Source organism: Saimiri boliviensis, chromosome X, assembly GCF_048565385.1.
Source record: "Saimiri boliviensis isolate mSaiBol1 chromosome X, mSaiBol1.pri, whole genome shotgun sequence".
NCBI classification, from domain to species: domain Eukaryota; kingdom Metazoa; phylum Chordata; class Mammalia; order Primates; family Cebidae; genus Saimiri; species Saimiri boliviensis.
The window spans coordinates 15,772,110-15,791,763 of NC_133470.1; the positions used below are offsets into that span (position 1 = coordinate 15,772,110).

The 19,654-nt window shown below is 44.0% G+C and overlaps 1 protein-coding gene across 5 annotated transcripts in view; it reads right to left on the reverse strand.

Moving 5' to 3' along the window:
- Positions 1 to 19,654, reverse strand: part of PHKA2 (phosphorylase kinase regulatory subunit alpha 2) — a 96,269-nt gene that overhangs the window by 60,946 nt on the left and 15,669 nt on the right. For all 5 annotated transcript variants that reach the window (XM_010334892.3, XM_010334891.2, XM_003924127.4 and 2 more), the window contains exons 2-4: positions 4,271 to 4,429; positions 2,528 to 2,575; positions 1,131 to 1,299 (exon numbers count right to left, since the gene is read on the reverse strand). In XM_010334892.3, the coding sequence (XP_010333194.1) occupies positions 1,131 to 1,299; positions 2,528 to 2,575; positions 4,271 to 4,429 (376 nt within the window). The remainder of the gene's footprint in view (positions 1 to 1,130; positions 1,300 to 2,527; positions 2,576 to 4,270; positions 4,430 to 19,654) is intronic.

Consider the following 19,654-nt stretch of genomic DNA (forward strand, 5'->3'; position numbering starts at 1 on the left):
CTATCACAGAGGAGAATGCACAGAATATGGAGAAGCATGCTTTTCTTTCTTTTTTTTTTTTTTTTTTTGAGACAGAGTCTCACTCTGCTGCCAGGCACCAGGCTGGAGCGCAGTGGTGTGATCTTGGCTCACTGTAACCTCTGCCTCCAGGGTTCAAGCAATTCTCCTGCCTCAGCCTCTCAAGTAGCTGGGACTACAGGCACATGCCACCACACCCAGCTAACTTTTTCTGTATTTTTAGTAGAGACAGTGTTTCACCATGTTGGCCAGGACGGTCTCAATCTCTTGACTTCGTGATCTGCCCACCTTGGCCTCCCAAAGTACTGGGATTACAGACAGCATGCTTTTCTTTTGTGTAAACTGATTTAAAATACTGATTGCTATGGTCTGAATGGGTCCCCTCCAAAATCGAGGTGCGGCCAATGTGATGATATTAAGAGGCGGGCCATTAAGAGATCAGGCCCTGAGGACTCCTCCCATCATGTGTGGGATGAAGGCATTTTCTTTCTTTTTTTTCAGACAGAGTTTCGCGTTTTGTTCTTGTTGCCCAGGCTGGAGTGCAATGGCACAATCTTGGCTCACGGCAACCTCTGCATCCCAGGTTCAAGTGATTCTCCTGCCTCAGCCTCCTGAATAGCTGGGATTACAGGCATGCGCCACCACACCTGACTAATTTTTGTATTTTTAGTAGAGATGGGGTTTCTCCATGTTGGTCAGGCTGGTCTTGAACTCCCGACCTCAGGTGATTCACCTGCCTCAGCTTCCCAAAGTGCTGGGATTACAGGCATGAGCCACTGTGCCCAGCTATAGGCTCTTTCAAAACAGGCTTCATGGAGCCTTTGGCTTTCTTGCCTTTCTGGCTTCCCCCAGGTGAGGGCACAGCGATCCTCCTCTTTGGAGGATGGAGCCTCTACCAGACAACTGAGCCTGGTAGTGCCTTGGTCATGGACTTCCCAGCCTCCAGAACTGTGAGAAAACACATTTTGGTTCTGTAGAACTGGCCTCGTCTGAGGTATTTTATTAAAGCAGTGACGCAGCACAAATGGTCTAAGACCCTGACCGCTGCCTGCCCTCCTCCCACCTCTGGATTGTCATTCCCTACACAATGGGCTCCAGCGACCCCGGCTCACCTGAGGCAGTCATCTGGGCCAGGGACAGGAGGAAGAGAGAGGTGGCATCCACCTGGAGGTGGCCCCACTGGTCATCGCCCACCACTGTGCCACAGGTGGCGGTGTTGTACTTGGCGTGCAGGCTGTCCTTGGTGCTCTGAGTGTGTTTGAACTTCTCCACTTTGGCCACCTAAGGGAGAAGGCAAGCCCACTCTGCACAGTTACCGGGGTTCATGGCTGGCAGAGGTCACGGCCAAGGCCAGCTACCTGGATCTAGAGCTCATATCTACCGCTTCTGGGAGCCAGAGGGAGGGAAGGCAGCTGCTAGGGGGCACCACACAGAGGGGCTGTGCTGGCGATTCTTCTCGTCCACTCGCCTGAAATGTACCAGCCTGGGGAGAATCTCATCTGCAGGAGTGATGGGTCATGCCAAGGGGTGTCCTTGTCTACGTATCCCCAGCTGTGACACATGGTAGATACTCAAGGAGAGATGGAGGGAAAGTAAAAGGGAGAAAAAGAGGGGAGAAAAGGGACCTGTTTAAATTTCAGCTTCTTGTTTCTTAATGTCGAAAGGAAAAGAGCTAGTATGTTTTTGCTCATGCTGACTAAGGGTGGGGACTGTGTCATCTTCATCTTTGAATCTGTGGAGATCCTAGCATAATGTTCTATATGCAGTACATGCTCAATGAACTGTTTTATTTACCTCTCACTGAAAATACCACTAAACAATATCAAGTTTTCAAAACTCAAGCATTTCATCTCAATGAAAATATACCTTTTATAAGCATGATGGAATAAATGGTACTGTATGGCTTTCTAGAAGTGCCTTTAAAAAAAGTTATCTTCCCCATTTTAAAAAAAAGCATGTTCTCCTTTTACTCATGTAACTCTTCAAAATAGATTCTTAGAAAGTGTCCTTTGAGACTGTGGTTCAATAGCAAAGTTACTGAAAATAATTCTTAAAAAAGAAAGTAGCTGGGCATGGTAGCTCATGCCTGTAATCCCAGCACTTTGGGAGGCCAAGGGACAGGGGAATCACTTGCATCTAGGTGTTCAAGACCAGCCTGGGCAACATAGTGAGGTGTCGTGTCTACAAAAAATAAAAAATAAAAATTAGCCAGGTGTGGTGGTACACGCCTGTAGTCCCAGCTACTCGGGAGGCTGAGGTGGAAGAACCACTTGAGCTTAGGAGTTTGAGGTTGTAGTGAGCCGTGATCACACCACTGTACTCAGCCTGGGTGACAGTGTGAGACCCTGTCTCAAAAAAAAAAAAAAAGAGAGAGAGAAAGTAAGCAAAATATTTTCAATTTCTCTTCCTCTTGAGAAGAAAAGTAAAAGACGTCTTAAGCATGTTAACTGTCACGATTACAACGACATGGAATGCCCATTTGGCAAGCACGCGTGTGCATTCTGCCTACCTGTCTCATCATGCACTGGAGAAGACCTCGCATCAGCTTCACCACGTTCTGTGGAGATAAAGCAGAATCAGGAACAAGGCCCAGGGCCCTTGCTGCAGGAAAACCACCTCTTGACCTCCGTGGCTGGCAAGCCAGGGCTGCCCAGCAACTCCCCTGAAAAGGCCAGTCCTGAACCTATGTGAGTGTTCTGATGGTTCATGTTCTCTCCACTCCATCACAAAGAAAGAAAAATCTGGACAAAGTGACTTACCTCACATAAAGGGGCCAGATCATATATTATCGGCCAGCTCTGAAATTCAGTGACTCCTCGCTAATACCTTAGCAACACAATTTTTGTAAGGCTAGTACTCTGGAGCTTTATGTCACATTTTTTGGTAATGTATTTTTGTTACACTGAGTCCACCATGCCTACCCAAAAGTACTGTTTGCCCAAATGGCCATTTGCGAAACCATCACTGAATTACTGAGTAAAGCTCTAACAAAATGCAAGTGACAGCCAAGGTTTCTGAATAATCTGATTTACTGTAACCAATTACAAGTCTTATTCTCATTATAAATAACAATAATAATGCTATATTAATGAATGAGAAACCATGCCAGATGATCCACTGACTGTCAGATCATCAAAGAAAAATCCCAAGAGCTCTCATGCCAAGAGAATGATTTTTATATTTCAGTGCTCCCTACTTCAATGCTACCCCTCAAAACACTTGGAAAATACCGCCTGTGTTCAGGGATGGATTATTTTGTTACAAACTTAGTGATAGCAAATCTTAGATAGGTGTCTTGGTTCTAGATTTTGGACAACAATAAAAGGACTTCATTGCTGCAGAAAAACCACCTTCTCATGGTGAATAATATAGGCTCCCAAACTGGATACACCAATTTGGTTCAAAATTAAAGGGTGACCATAAATTAATAAGATTGCTTTCCTGGAATGGCTCAAATTAGAAAGGTATTTTTAAGGGAAGTTTCAAAAATATTTTATGCAGCAGCAATAATGTTTGGATAAATATCCTTTCAATGTGACTACTCTGAAGAATACATGCTTTGGAATGTGAAGCCGTGGTGAGATGACTTGTAAAAACATATCAGTTTATGATGATACCTCATGTATAAATATGCATAAAATGGATAAAGCACATGTGGGAGAAATGTAACTAATTACGCAAATTGACACTTTGGGGTTAGAAATGTGGATTCGGCCAAGCACAGTGGCTCATGCCTGTAATTCCAGCATTTTGGGAGGCCGAGGCAGGCTGATCACCAGAGGCCAGGAGTTCGAGACCAGCCTGGCTAATGTGGTAAAACCCTGTCTCTACTAAAAATACAAAATAAGCTGGGCGTGGTGGCAGGTGCCTGTAATCCCAGCTACTCGGGAGGCTGAAGCAGGAGAATCACTTGAAACCAGGAGGCAGAGGTTGCAGTGAGCCACTGCTGCACTCCAGCCTGGGGAAAAGAGTGAGACTCCATCTCAAAAAAAAAAGAAATGTGGACACCTTCATTTTCTATTTGCTGTGATTCTGGATGCTGTCATTGTTTTATGGGGGATGTCCAATCTCAAACAGAAAGACAAATGTGAGGATGAGACCATGTAAGTGCCTCCCCAAAATATTCTAAAGCGGAAATGGAGGCGAGGCCTGTACCCAAACAGTTCTGCGCACACAGCTACCTCTCTGTGGGTTTTCCAGTTGAAGGACAAGGTGGCTGAGCAGCTGAGATATAGCCGTCAGTCACCATTACCTGCTCCAGCTCGTAGGCCTTGGCCTTGTCCTCATCGCGGTCCGCATTCTTGCGGTAGGCCATGCCCAGGCCCCACACGGCCAGGATACTGTAGATGTTATCCCGCACCCAGGCATCCTTCTGCTCATGGCTGGCTGACAGCAGCCCCGTGACGGGATTCTATCAGAGAAGAGACAAAAAATGGCTCAGTGCCACCCTTCATGCAGTCCCTGGGTAACAGATGCTTGTCCTAACAGGGGAGATGAGGACCAGGACCTGGAGCAGAGAGACCGAAATTCCAGTCCTTGATCTGCCACTAACAGTGTGATCTTGGGTGAGACATCACATTCCTTCTTGGCACCTCAGTTTCCTCACTTGTATCACAAGGATACGCGACTAGAAAATCTCTAAGGGCTGGGCGCGGTGGCTCACGCCTGTAATCCCAGCACTTTGGGAGGCCGAGGTGGGCAGATCACAAGGTCAGGAGTTCGAGACCAGGTTGGCCAGCATGGTGAAACCCCGTTTCTACTAAAAATACAAAAATTAGCCAGATGTGGTGGCACACATCTGTAATCCCAGCTACTCGGGAGGCTGAGGCAGGGGAGTCGCTTGGACCTGGGAGGCAGAGGTTGCAGTGAACAGAGATCGCACTACTGCACTCCAGCCTGGGCAAGACTCCATCTCAAAACAAAACAAAAAAAAGAAAATATCTAAGGAAGATTCCAGCTCTTCTGCTTTCAGACAAGACCACACTGTTGTAAGTGGTAAAACAGAAGAAACATCAAGCAGAAAAAGCCTGCGAGGCTTTCACAAAGTGGCATATTGCAGACTTTAGGTCTTCTTCAGCCTTCATGTGTCCATATCAATAGGTAAAGCACTGAACCTGAGAGCAAGAAGCCTGGAGGCAGGACCCTACTCCACTCTCTAGTTCTGTGTGCCAGGGAAGCGACATTCCCTCTCTGGGGAATCCAGACCTTCATGTGCCTAAACAGAAGGTGCCAAGCAAGAGGACATCTGGAAGTCCTATTTAGCTATGATATCATGGGAATTTAAAAGGGCAACTGAGTCACTAAAAAGCCAGACCTTGCCACACAAAATTATACATAAATGTTCACAGCAGCATTGCTCATAGAAGCCATAAAGTGGAAAGAAGCCAAATACACATTAACCGATACATGGATAAATGAAATGTGATCTATACAAACAATGAAATATTATTTGGCAGAAAAAGGAAGTACTGATGCATGCTACCACAGGGATGGACCTTGAAGACATCATGCTAAGTGAAAGAAGCCAGACGCCAAAGGCTACATATTGTGTGACTCCATGTGTATGAAATGTCCAGAAAAGGCAAAGCTATAGGGATAGAAAGTAGATTAGTGGTGGACTGTGCTGGGAGTAGAGGTAGAATCTGGGAGTCAGTGGCTGCTAGTAGTTTTTGGTTTTTTAGGTGATGAAAATGCTCAAAAATGGATTGTGGTGATGAATGTGCAATTCTGTGAATATGCCAAAAACCATTCAGTTGTACAGCTTAAATAGGTGAATTGTATGGTTAGTAAATAAAGCTATTAACTTTTTAAAAGGCAGTCCCAATAAACTCTGCCTAGAAATCAAAGAGTCATATAATGATAAAGCCTCTGTTGACATTTCCTGAAAATTTGTAGTTACCTAATAAAATGTATCATAATAATCAGAACCTTGTAAGCTTAAAAAAATTTACATTACTCAAAAGGGTACCATATTATTTATAAGAGAGCTCATGAAAACACTCCACTGGGTACTTTCATAACGATACTGCTGATATTAGGTAAAAAACACTGGCATGGTTTCACATGTTCCCACCTAAGAAATTAAATATTTGATTTTCTCCCCTAACAAATCTACGCCCTCTACCAAAGCATCTAAAACTCAACTGATATTACCCGCAGGGGCAACAGCATTCAATGAATTGACATGGTTCTACAGCTAACAACTGTGAATCACTGATTTAAAGTAAACCAGAACTGAAGCCTAGGAATGGCTGAGTCCAAGTACAAATCTTATTCCAATAGTAGACTAATGGTGCTCTTTTCAAAAATCACTATTCACCAATAACATATAACATAAGCATCTTGGCCTGGCGCGGTGGCTCACGCCTGTAATCCCAGCAGTCTGGGAGGCTGAGGCGGGTGGATCACTTGAGGACAGGAGTTTGAGACCAGCCTGGCCAACATAGTGAAACTCTGTCTCTACTAAAAATACAAAAATAAGCTGGGCATGGTGGCATACGCCTGTAATCCCAGCTACTCGGGAGGCTGAGACATGAGAATCACGTGAACCCAGGAGGCAGAGGTTGCAGTGAGCCAAGATTGTACCACTGCACTCCAGCCTGGGTGACAGAGTGTGACTCCGTCTCAAAAACAACAACAACATAAGCATCTTTATCTGTTCTGACGCCTGCTTAGTAAGCCAGGGACAGGGAAACAGGAGACCCAGAGTAAGAAACTCAATCCATTCATGGTGTGCCTGCCAACCATGTGCCTATTAAAACAAACAACCTTCCAGTGACACAGCAGTGATCGCTCACACATGGTGCCAAGTGTGGTTTGGATTATGAAATATCCCTGTCCTGTTAACTGAAAGTCATCTCTCTTATTCTTTAGACTGTGCTTAACTGTTAGAGTACATTAGTTTATCCTCACCCAAAGCTATGTTGTCTGTCCTCCTCATTCAACTACAGAGAAGCAGTCTGAGTGTTTCAGGGGATTCCCACACTCAGAAGCACACATATACCAACCATGTAAAATTAGGGTGTTACTTTACTCAGCAATAAGAATATTTACTTTTTGACTTGCTTCTCATGTTAAGTCTATAAAAGCCAATTCTTTGTGTTGGACGAATATGTAGGTGGTTCCATTTTGATGTGATTCATAAAAATTGAAATGACCACAGATTGGCAGATACTCTGCCACTTCTGTTCTGCTGTCCCTTCTAATAGGGATGACCCAGTGGTTTTGTCTTTGAGTCATTCATGCTTGGAAACCACCTACACAGGTCCATCTCTTTGGAGCTCCGGAGTCTTTCCTTTACTTTAAGTATGGCAATGGAGGAGGGAACAAGAAGCTGCCCTGATCCATTCTGGAAGCTAAACAAACACAGGCAAAGACAGACCACAGGAGGTCAGTGGGGAGATTGGTCCAAGCCAAACCTATGGTTTCAGATATGATCATTTTAACCATTGTTGCTTTCCAATCTCTGAAAAACATTATTTAGCTATATGTGCACCCACACAGAGCACTGCAGAAATACATAACCATAATCAGACAGATGTATCTTTTTCAGTTGTCTTTCTTCCTTCTTTCACTTGGTTCCCTCCTCCCCTCACCAATCCCACAAACACAGTCCATGTAACAACCTCATATACACATTTTTTCCACATTTTTTCCTATGTGTTACTAAAACCAGATTATACACACATACACACACACACACACACACACACACACACACACACAGTTGTATACCTTAAATAGGTGAAGTCTATATATATACAAACAGTTAAAATTCCTGTTCATGCACAGGTTTTCTTTTGGTGCAGTCTTGCCTCACTGCAACCCCTGCTTCACGGGTTCAAGCGATTCTCCTGCCTCAGCCTCCCAAGTAGATGGGATTACAGGCATGCACCACCATGCCTGGTTAATTTTTGTATTTTCAGTAGAGACAGGGTTTCACCATGTTGGCCAGGCTGGTCTCAAACTCCTGAATCTCAGGTGATCCGCCCACCTCGGCCTCCCAAAGTTCTGGGATTACAAGCGTGAGCCACCATGCCCAGCCAGGGCCACTGCTTTTAATGAGCATGACAGTGGGATCATATGATACATACTGCCGCACCCTGCATTTCTCTTTCAATAGAACCTTATGAGGTCCCTCCAAGTCATCTGGCATAATTCAAACTCATGAGTTTCAGAGGCTGCATCATATTCCAGAGGATACCTGTAATAAGAGGTTTTCATTTGTTTTCTGGGATTTTTAAAAATTTGGCAATACAAAGACTGCAATAAATATCTTTATATATTCAACAGTGCTTTTATTTCCATGAAACAGAATCCCCAAAATGGGACTGCTGGGTTGGCATGTTATATGCATACATACTTTAAATTTTAATAGCTATTCTTCATCTCTGCCACAAGTTATCAATAGTTTTAATTTTTTGTCAGTCTGATGGGTGTCAAGTGGTATCTCATAACCATTTTAATTTTATTTATGCCCACTAACACGCCCAGCTAATTTTTTGTATTTTTAGTAGAGACGAGGTTTCACTATGTTGGTCGGACTAGTCTCAAACTCCTGACCTCAGGCGATCCACCTGCCTCTGCCTCCCAAAGTGCTGGGATTACAGGCGTGAGGCACTGCACCCGACCAACCATTTTTATTTAAAAAAATTTTATTTCCCTGACTACCTATGAATTTAACCATCCAGTCATTCTTGTTTGGGAGGAAGGGCACCGGATTTGCTCTTTGGTGAGCTGATCAATTTTTAGTTTCTTTCTTTGTGTGTGTGATGGAGTCTTGCTTTGTCACCCAAGCTGGAGTGCAATGGCATGATCTCGGCTCACTGAAACCTCTGCCTCCAGGGTTCAAGCGATTCTCCTGCCTCAGTCACCTCAGTAGCTGGGATTACAGGTGCATGCCACCATGCCCAGCTAATTTTTGTACTTTTAGTAGAGACAGGGTTTCCCCATGTTGGCCTGGCTGCTATCGAATTCCTGACCTCAAGTGATCCACCCGCCTTGGCCTCCCAAAGTGCTGGGGATTATAGGCGTGAGCCACCGGACCTGGCATAGTTTCTTTTTAAACCAGGTAGTATGTCACCATTTCTACCTACAAAGAAAGGCAACCCTCCATGTATTGTGTTTAAGAGCAAGCTGGAATCAAACTGCCATGTTCAAAGCTCTACCATCACCCAGCTGTGACCTTGAGCAAATAACTTCCATGTCAACCTGTCAAATGGGGATTATAACAATGGGGACATCTCATAGGGTTATTTGTCAAGATTAAATGAATTAATTCGTATCAAGCTTCTTGGACTCTGTCTGCTTAATAATTGCAATGTTTAATATTACTGACCCATTTAAATGGCTTTCATTAACAGTATTTATTCTTCATATAATTACAATAATTTCAAGAAGTCAGATGATGTAGCTAGGGGAGGAATCTGCAAGTGAGGTTGATGTAACCATCATTTTTATTAGAAAAAACACCAAAGTGGCCGGGCGCGGTGGCTCAAGCCTGTAATCCCAGCACTTTGGGAGGCCGAGGCGGGTGGATCACGAGGTCAAGAGATCGAGACCATCCTGGTCAACATAGTGAAACCCCGTCTCTACTAAAAATACAAAAAATTAGCTGGGCATGGTGGTGCGTGCCTGTAGTCCCAGGTACTCAGGAGGCTGAGGCAGGAGAATTGCCTGAGCCCAGGAGGCGGAGGTTGCGGTGAGCCGAGATCACGCCATTGCACTCCACCCTGGGTAACAAGAGCGAAACTCCATCTCAAAAAGAAAAAAAGAAAAAACACCAAAGTTTGGGGTGCCCTCTTTTATCATTACTGTAAACATTACTGGTGAAGCTATTTTATCACATTAATATTTTTGAAACAAAAAACCTGGCACTCTGTCCTCTCCACACCCAGGTCTTGCCTTTTTCCTTCAAGTTTAGCCCTGAATTTTGCTCATTCATATAAATCTTCTCTGTTTACTTTGCTAAACTCTTTGTGTACTTTGCCTGAAAAAAAAATGACTAAATTAACATCAGTGGCAAATTCTGTAATAATACCCACTTTCCCACCTATATCAGGTGATCGGATGTGGAGTCCTGAAGGACAGCAAATGGGGCAGATCTCTAGAAATGGCAACTCTGAGGATAGCTAAGAATCATAAGCAGTAAGTATCACAAGCCGGTCTTAGTGGAGATAGCCCGAACCTGCACTGACAGTTAGCATCCCTGCTGCAGGAGAACCTGCCAATGATATCCTTAAACTCTGTGAGAAGGGGCCTGAGACAGAGGGGCCCAATATAAACTGTGTTTCACCAAAAGCAAGGGGCCAAAAGCTGAACAGCTTGTCCTTTATTTCCAGCCATGTGTTCACCTCTCTTACCTTATGCACCTCTTCTGGGTTTCTAATCTAGGAAAAGCACCCTTGTTGGCTCCTGTTCATGAAAAATAAAGGGCAGGCCCCTATGACCTAGAATGGATTGGGCCCAGAGCTTGGCCCCCATGGTCTGGTAACAAACAACACTAACATCTTAGTGGTTTATTACAACAAATGCTTATTTCTTGTCCATACCGTGTGTCTATCCCTGGACAGCTGTGGTTCTGTTCTGTGTTATCTTCCCTCTAGAAACCAGGTTACTAGAGCAACTTGCATCTAAAACACTGCTTGTATGAGGCCATTCTCACATTGCTATAGGGAAATAGCTGAAACTGGGTTTATAAGAAAAGAGGTTTAGTTGGCTCATGGTTCTGTAGGGTGTACAGGAAGCACAGCGGCATCTGCTTCTGGGGAGGTCTCGGAGCTTTTATTCATGGCGGAAGGCAAAACGGGAGCAGGCACTTCACATGGTGAGAGCAGGAGCAAGAAGGAGATGCGGGAGGCGCCACCTACTTTTAAACTACCAGATCTTGGGAAAACTCACTCACTATTGCAAGGACAACACCAAGGGGTGCTAAACCATTTCTCACAAATACTAAACCATTCATAAGAAATCCACCTGCATGATCCAATCACCTCCCACCAGGCCCCACCTCCAAAACTGGGGATTACATTTCAACATGAGACTTGGGCAGGGACAAACATCCAAACGATGTCACTGCTCATCTTGTGCACAGGAAAAGAAAGACACAGAGAACCATGAGGGTCAGTTCATCAAAATCCTAACAAGAGGTAAAGGAATAGACACATAGCTGGACAGAACAGAACAGAGTCCAGAAATAGATCCACATGAACAGAGCAAACTAATTTTTGACAAAGATCTAAAGACAATCCAAGAAAGAACAGCCTTTTTAACAAACAATGTTGGGACAAGTGGACATACATATGCAAGAAAAAGAACCTCAATCTCAATTCCACAGCTACAGACCAGTTTGGAAAATACTACCATCTCAACCATATTGAATTTATGATCCATGGACATGGGATGTCTTTCTGGCACAATCTTAAGCATGGTTTTCATATTACAAGATTCCTAAAGTCAAAGCCTATCTTTTTTGTTTACCACTCTAGCCCAAGGTCCTGGCCTAGTTAGGCACCTAATAAATAAATAAATGTCTGTATAATAAATCACTATATTTTTACTTATAGTCTGAAATATCTTTTCAAAGACACTTTTAAGTGTCATTCTTATATATACATAAAAATATATATAGACATTCTCTGTCTACATATATTTGTATTATACATAGCTAATACAAGTAATTTGCCACTTAAGAATGCTCATTTTATTATTATAATGTTCTTCTGTTCAGCCTTTCTTTAGGAAACCCAAAAGGAATAAATCAGACATGCAAAACATGAACCTTGGGAATGACTCAAGCAGAAGGTAAAGCCTCATTTTTGCTTTAAAAGTAGAAAAGTGGACAAAACAGGGGAGCTGCTTCAAATACAGGAAATGGTTCATTGCTCAAGTCAGAGCTGAGATGGGTGAAATAGAAAACAGTAACGTCACAGGATGGAGGCGAAGTTTAAGGAAGCGGAAGTCAAAGCAGTGAATTTCAGTGGGGGTCAGGGTGCAGTGGTAGAAGCTGACCAGAGAATACAGGATACACGACTCCCTAGGGTGGTGTGTTTGTAATTTAAAAACACATACACAACATTATAATTTTCTATTGTGAAGTGAAAAACAAAAGTCTTCATCACACAAGCTTGAGAAACAACACTTAAACAATCTTCTTGACTGGTGGCAATACAAAGATGATGATTCTCCAAGCAAGCAGGGGATGGGTTAGATTTTAACAACAGAAGGAGGGGGAGATGTTGAAATAGTGACATACACTGCTCCTTTATGGGTGCGTGCGTGTGCAAGGAGGGTCAGGTAAGGACTGCAAAATGGACGCTGAGCCAATACCGGAACAGCAGAATGCCAAGGACTTGGACAACAGATCGAAACAAACTAAATGACATTCAATAAGGATTTATTCATTGGGCTCATGTGTTTCATAAATTTTTGCCGAACTAATTTTATTAGCCATCACTCCCACATCTGAGTTGACTCAGCTCTCTTTACACATACACCCCCACCTTTGGGATCCCAATAAATCTTTAAACAGAGCTTCTCTTTTTGCCAAATCACTCTCCATCCCAGCAGCCATTCTGTGACCCAGCCACAGCTTGCCTAACACTTAGGTTCAAGAAAATTCATGAAGCCAGTCTACTAAACCCATCTTATACCACAGTCAAACAAACAAACAAAGAAAATTCAACTGGATGACACCGACTGCAAGTTTTAACAGCAACCTTGTACCAGCAGTGTGGGAGTACCACGTACCAAAAAGCCAATGCTGTGTGAATAGAAGTATTGTTTTCAGAACAAGGGAATTAAAACCCTCACCAAACGCCAGCCTGACAGAGCCCATCTGGTATATTCTGTTATCACTAAACACCATGTTTTAAAAGAGACATTCACTGCCTAGAGCATAGCCAGAGGAGGGTGATCAGGGCAATGAAAAAGCTAAAAGCCACATCTCATGGGAAGGAGGAAGAACACAAGTGTTATGGTGATGCTTCAAAGAGTTAAAAGGTTGTCCTCTGCAAGAGGGATTCAATTTTTCCCTTTCACTGAACTCTTCCAATTTCAACTCAGTGTGTCTCCTTGGGCCCTTCACTTTGTCCCCGTCCTGATGGAATGCTGTTGCTTCTGCCTGTCCAGCACCTGTTTTCCCGCTTTCTGGTGATGGCCTATAATATCCCCTGCTCTGCCCAGTGTGGCTCTGGTGGGGCTGACTTTGGACCTGGCCCAGCTGCAGGGAAGGATATGTGGCCCAAGCCTGGCCAATCTGGGCATGGTTGAGGGATGGGCAGACAACCCAAGCTGAACCACCTGAGAGCCATGCTCAGTCAGTCAGGACTTTCACTGGAGCCACTATAGGAAAAGCCTGCTTTCTGTGGAGGCTGCCACTCTGGAAGACTATGACCTGCCACCTCTGTTACCGCCTGGGACAAGCCTGCCAGAGAATAAAGCCCACTCAGAGTCAAACACGGCATTGTAAAGAGATATACTGTATTTGATGACTTGAGCTCCTGGATCCAGCCATGCCTGAATCTAGACCAATCCCCTGAACTTTTCAGTTATTTGAGCAATAAATTTCGCGCTTAAGGCTGTTTGAGGTGAGTTTCTGTCATTTCCAACTAAAAGAATCTGGAAAAACATAACCATTAATGCTTATATGGCCATGATGAACTAGACACCATAAAAACATGTGTTTGGTGCTATTAAAGACATGGACAATTGAGGCAATACCAAGGCAAAATACATATGCCTGATGGTAGCAGCAAACTACTTACGTCTAACAGTTTGCAATTCAATTTCTAGCTGGACACGGCACAGAGATGAACGTCGTCATCTATGCACCAGAAATAATACAAAGTAACAATTCCCTTTTTCCCCTACCTGTGTCCCACAAGAAAACTGAAATAGCGCCTCACTGATCTCCTTGCTTCTGGTATTGGTTCCTTCCAATCCATCCTCCTGATAGGGTGGTCACAGAAAGGCCACCCTTCCTGTGCCTCTAGGTCACAGACCTAGAATTCCAAGATTTCTGCCCTGCTCAGAATTCTCCAGTGCCTGCAAGAGAGAATCTAAATCCCTTTGATTGCCATCCAAGGCTCATGTGTTGGCTCTTCCCCTCACATCCAGCCTCATCACCTGACGCTCCCTCCTTAGACCCCAAGAAAACCTGAATTAGTGTTTCCTGCACACGCTCTGCTCTGGTACTTCCGGACCCATGCACACCCTTGCTCCTCCCTCCGCCTGTAAAGCCCTCCTGGCAAACTGTTCTCCTATGGGAGCTCCCTCCTCTGCGAAGCCTTCCCCAATCTCCCAGCCCTTTGGTTCCCTTTCCTTCACTCCATGGGACAGAGCTCAGAGGCCTCAGGCCAACGCTACCCTTGGTCTTTTTTCCTCTGGATTAAGAATCGCTAAGTGCATATCCCCACCTTGCTTGGTTTTGAGGGAGGAAAGTACAGTTCAATTATTCAAATAAAATGCGCAGAAGAGACCAGGATGAATGTTGAAAAGACATATCTCACCACCACTCTCCATGTTGGTAAAGCAAAAATAGAAAGCGAAAAATACTGTTACAATAATGCCAGCAACTGGTTAAATTCATTTGTTGTACCAGAATTCTGTTCCAGCTCCTACCTTCTGAAATACTAAAGAGGAGTGGGCAAGGGCAATGCTTTACACTTGAGATGTAAAAGGAGGAATTACAATAGCATTTACTTTAAGATGATTGTATCTATAACTGAGACTACTGGTTGTATAAGTAATAGTTTCTTTTTACATTAGCTGAAAAGATAGATTTTATACAATTTGGTAGGTAAACCTCAGGTGGTTTGGAGAATGATCTTGAAACCATAAGCTCTAACATGCCTCACGCTTTATTTAAAGGGAGCACAGGTGTGTAATTCCCACTTTCAAATGATATATTTTTGTCTAAATTGCTGCTTATTTGATTTTCCCTCCTGGGTTTACAAACAACGCACAAGCTGGAAGCTGTCCTGGTCCTAGGTGTTTGCAGCATCTGATATGATGAATGACGGCCCATAGAGAAATAAACTGGGTTGGAAGCCAAGCACTGCAGGCATCCATTTGGTTGCAGCTTCATTCCAGATCCCAAAGCTCATCTTAAAACTTCTGAAACTCACACAAACCGCTGTGGGCTCCTTAGCTACAATCAAATGTGTAAATGACTTTACCACTCTCCTAGGAGACTTTAATTCTTTGCCTCTCTTGCCAACTCCTGTAGTAAGAAGGGAGGATTACTGAAACGTAAGTCCTGAGCCTGGGGTTGTGGAAACCTACAGAACACATTCAGCTCAGGGGGATATCAGTTTCCTCCTGCCGAAACCTGAAATGTTAGGTACCGGGTGCTGCACTAGTCACTTTCAGCTGAACAGGGGTATTGCAGATGTCACTATCTGATATTTTCAATCCTAAGACTGACTTTTATTTCGAAAGTTTCAGGTTGGGGTTTGGGTTTGGAGCATGAAGATACCACACATGTCACTCCACGGTCGGGCTCTTAAGCTGGTGTCTCCAGAGGATCTGCTATGAGTCCACAGTTCAGCTTTGTGGGGTGTGTTGGTGGGAGGTTCGCATTGTGGACAGGGAGGTGGAAGGCTATGAAACTCCTGAAATTTCTGTGTGTTTTTTTCTCAGGAGAGCATTGGATAGTCAGCCTTTATCAAATTCTCAAATGGATCTGTAACCCATTTGGTTAAGAACCACTTCTCAAGATGTATTTTATGAACATTAATTATGTTCTCCCTACGCATTGTGAGACAGGTGTGATATTTATTTCCCTAATTAACAGTGATATTCAAATATAAGTGACAAGTAACAATATGACAGAACTAAATTTAGTGGAATATTTAAATAGCCTTTTAAAGTTTCACTATTTTAACACATAAAGTAAGGAGAATGCAACTTTGTTTGATACTCACAGCAATCTGGTGTATGTAAACTATCTCCACTCACCTGGCCTGGCCCAAGACACAGTGCTTATCACAGGGAAGGGTGACCTGGAAAAAGGTCCCCTCAACTCTCTTGATAGTGGCTCTTTTTTGTTATTTTTGAGACAGAGTCTTGCTCTGTCACCCAGGCTGAAGTGCAGTGGCGTGATCTTGGCTCACTGCAACCTCCGCCTCCCAGGTTCAAGCAATTCTTCTGCCTCTACCTCCAGAGTAGCTGGGATTACAGGTGTGCGCCATCACACTTGGCTAATTTTTTTTGTATTTTTAGTGGAGACAGGGTTTCACCATGTTGGCCAAGCTGGTCTTGAACTCCTGACCTCAAGTGCTGAGATTACAGGCATGAGCCACCACGCCTGGCCAGTTAGGGTTCTTTAACTATAAAAGGCAACTAAGTAATCCGACTAGATCTTCTGGATCCCTGCAAAGCTTGAAACAATTCTAAACTGCTTCTTTGTGTGAGTTACTGCAGTCCTTGATTTGTAAATGGAGGACTTGAGGACCTTTTTTCAAATGTTTGCATCTGACACTAAAATATTTAAATACTGTCCAGTTATTGCAGTCCTCGATTTGTAAATGGAGGATTCGAGGACTTCTTTTTCAAATGTTTTTATCTGACACTAAAATATTTAAACTCTGTCCAGAAAAGAGCAAAAGCCTTCCTCCTGGCTATCCCCAAAAAGAGCTGAAGCAGGAGGTGCAGAAGGCAAGGCCCTGGATTATCCCAGGAGGGGGAAAATGCTATCCATGGAGTGCTCCCTTTAACACAAAGACCAGATGACCATCTGTCAGACAGTCCCTGTCTAACTAGGGACTAAGAATGTCACCTCTGCCCCAATTGGACCCAGTGCTGCTCTGAAAGCTGGAGCTGGTCCTTGGAGGAGGGCACTTTGGCTTCAGTGGGGAGAAGTACCGGGAAGGGGCTGAGTGGATTCAGGAATAAGATGGGAGGGGAAGCTATTGCAGGAGGAGGGACAGCGAGGATGGTGGCTCAGACAAGGATGGTAGCGGTGACAGAGGAACAGAGGCAGCAGGTGGGCTGGAGGAATGTTTAGAATGTAAAATCAACAGAGCTTGGTAATGGATTGGATATAGGTGGGAGGGGGGGAAAAAAAGGGGTCAAAAGGACTCCTAGGATGCCGACTGGGTGGTGGTGCCAGACTTGTTGGCAAAGATCCAGGTTTCCTGGAAGGAATGAGAAATTGGGGGTGGCTTTCTCTCATTTTCTCCTGGGGTCACCCTTTTTCTTTTTTTTGAGTTGGAGTCTCACTCTGTTGTCCAGGCTGGAGTGCAGTGGCACAATCTTAGCTCACTGCAACCTCTACCTCCCAGGTTCAAGCAATTTTCCTGCCTCAGCCTTCTGAGTAGTTGAGAGTACAGGCACGTGCCACCATGCCTGGCTAATTTGTTGTATTTTTAGTAGAGGTGGTGTTTCACCGTGTTAGCCAGGATGGTCTCGATCTCCTGACCCCGTGATCCTCCTGCCTTGGCCTCCCAAAGTGGTGGGATTACAGGCACGAGCCACTTTGCTCAGCCCCTGGGGTCACTCTTGACAGAGAAGCAAAGTTTTCAAGTCAATGGAAGCCTGTTACTAAGCACTGAGCAGGACCCCACTGGTGGTGAGTGAAGGGACACTGGCAGCTGCTGGCTTGGCTGCAGGCAGCTCAAAGAGGCTGGTTGGTCACGGGAGAGCTCTGTATTTTATGTTCTAGAGCAGGCGTCCCCAAACTACAGCCCGCAGGCTGCATGCGGCCCCCTGAGGCCATTTATGCAGCCCCCCACTGCACTTCAGGAAGGGGCACCTCTTTCACTGGTGGTCAGTGAGAGGAACACAGTATGTGGCGGCCCTCCAACGGTCTGAGGGACAGTGAACTGGCCCCCTGTGTAAAAAGTTTGGGGACGCCTGTTCTAGAAGTTACAAAAGCCATGGGAAGTCTGCAAGAGGAAATTAGTGTAGTCTGGTGCCTGATGGAAGATCATGTACTACTTGGAGAGGAGAGGCTGGAAGTAGAAGCAGGGAATGAATCAGCAGACTAGAGGGGTGGTCCAGGCAAGAGGTGATGGTGGCTTCGACGAGGGTGGTGACAGTGAATCCAGACAGAAGTGGGTGGAGCTGAGATACATTTTGGTTTTCTTATCTGTTAGAAAATTCTCCCCATTCTAGGTGGGGAATTTCCTCCCATTCTAGGAGGAATCAAAGCTGACTTCTAGGTTATATTTATTAATATAGCCTTATTTTGGCCGGGCACGGTGGCTCACGCCTGTAAATCCCAGCACTGTGGGAGGCCAAGGCGGGTGGATCACCTGACATCTGGAGTTCAAGACCAACCTGACCAACATGGAGAAATCTCGTCTCTACTAAAAATATAAAATTAGCCAGGCGCAGTGGTGCATGCCTGTAATCCCAGCTACTCAGGAGGCTGAGGCAGGAGAACCACTTGAATGTGGGAGGTGAAGGTTGCAGTGAGACGAGATCATGCCATTGCACTCCAGCCTGGGCAACAAGAGCAAAACTCTGACTCAAAAATAAATAAATAAAAATAAACAAATAGCATTATTTTTGAAAAAATAAAACCTAAACATATATGGAAGCAAAGAGAAAGCAATATAGCCCATATCCTTATAAATGAAAGCATTCAGCTGTAACTGTGCAAGTCTTTCCTTTACTACGAAAAAGAAAGAAAAAGTTAAAGATCAAGTTGAAGCCTTTCTTGTGGTTTTCCCTAACAGTTTACAAACTTCCCAGCAGTTGTCAAACCTTTTGGTCTCAGGACCCCTTTACACTTAAAAATTACTGAAGACCCCTGAAGAGGTTTTGTTTATGTGCATTCTAGCTACTGATATTTACCATACTGGAAATTAAAACTGAAAAAATTTAAAATATTTACTAATTTGTTAACAAACACCTATTGCATGTGAACCTAAGTAAAAAATGTGTGTCATTTCAAAACAAAAACATTAAAAATTTTTTTCAGGCTGGGTGCAGTGGCTCACACCTGTAATCCCAGCACTTTCAGAGGCTGGGGCAGGAGGCTCACTTGAGGCCAGGAGCTTGAGACCAGCCTGGGCAAAACAGTGAGACCTTGGCTCTACAAAAAATAAAAAATAAAAAAATTCAAAACAAAAAAGTAACAAGAAGAATGGCAGTGATTAACATTTAAAACAATCTCGTCTGGCTTAATACAAGATAGTTATATTCTCGTATGTGCTTCTGTATTCACTTCATGGCATCGTTATTTTAGTTGACGTATATGAAGAAAATCCAGCTTCATACAAATACGTAGGGAGAAATATTTTAAGTCTTTTTGGATAATTAAGAATATTCTTTCATATCACCAAAACTCAACAAGTGATGGTTTCTTAAACGTCAGTTGAAATGTGGAATCTGAAGTTGTAACAGTGAGCTTTATGTACTCTGACGTTTTAAAATCCATTGGTCTATCTTGCGCTTTGAATGAATCATTTGGCCATATGTAATTTTGTAACATCAAGCATTGGTCATTTGGAAAATATCAGTTCAGTGAGTTATGCAGTTCGCCGAAATGTTGACATATTTCATTATCCACATTTGTTAATACCACCACCACCAATCTCATCAGAAAAGTTTTTAAGTATCAGGAAGCTTTAAATCAAGTATCAGGAGCTTTAAGTCAAGCTCACAGTGACTCACAAGCTCATACAAGTTT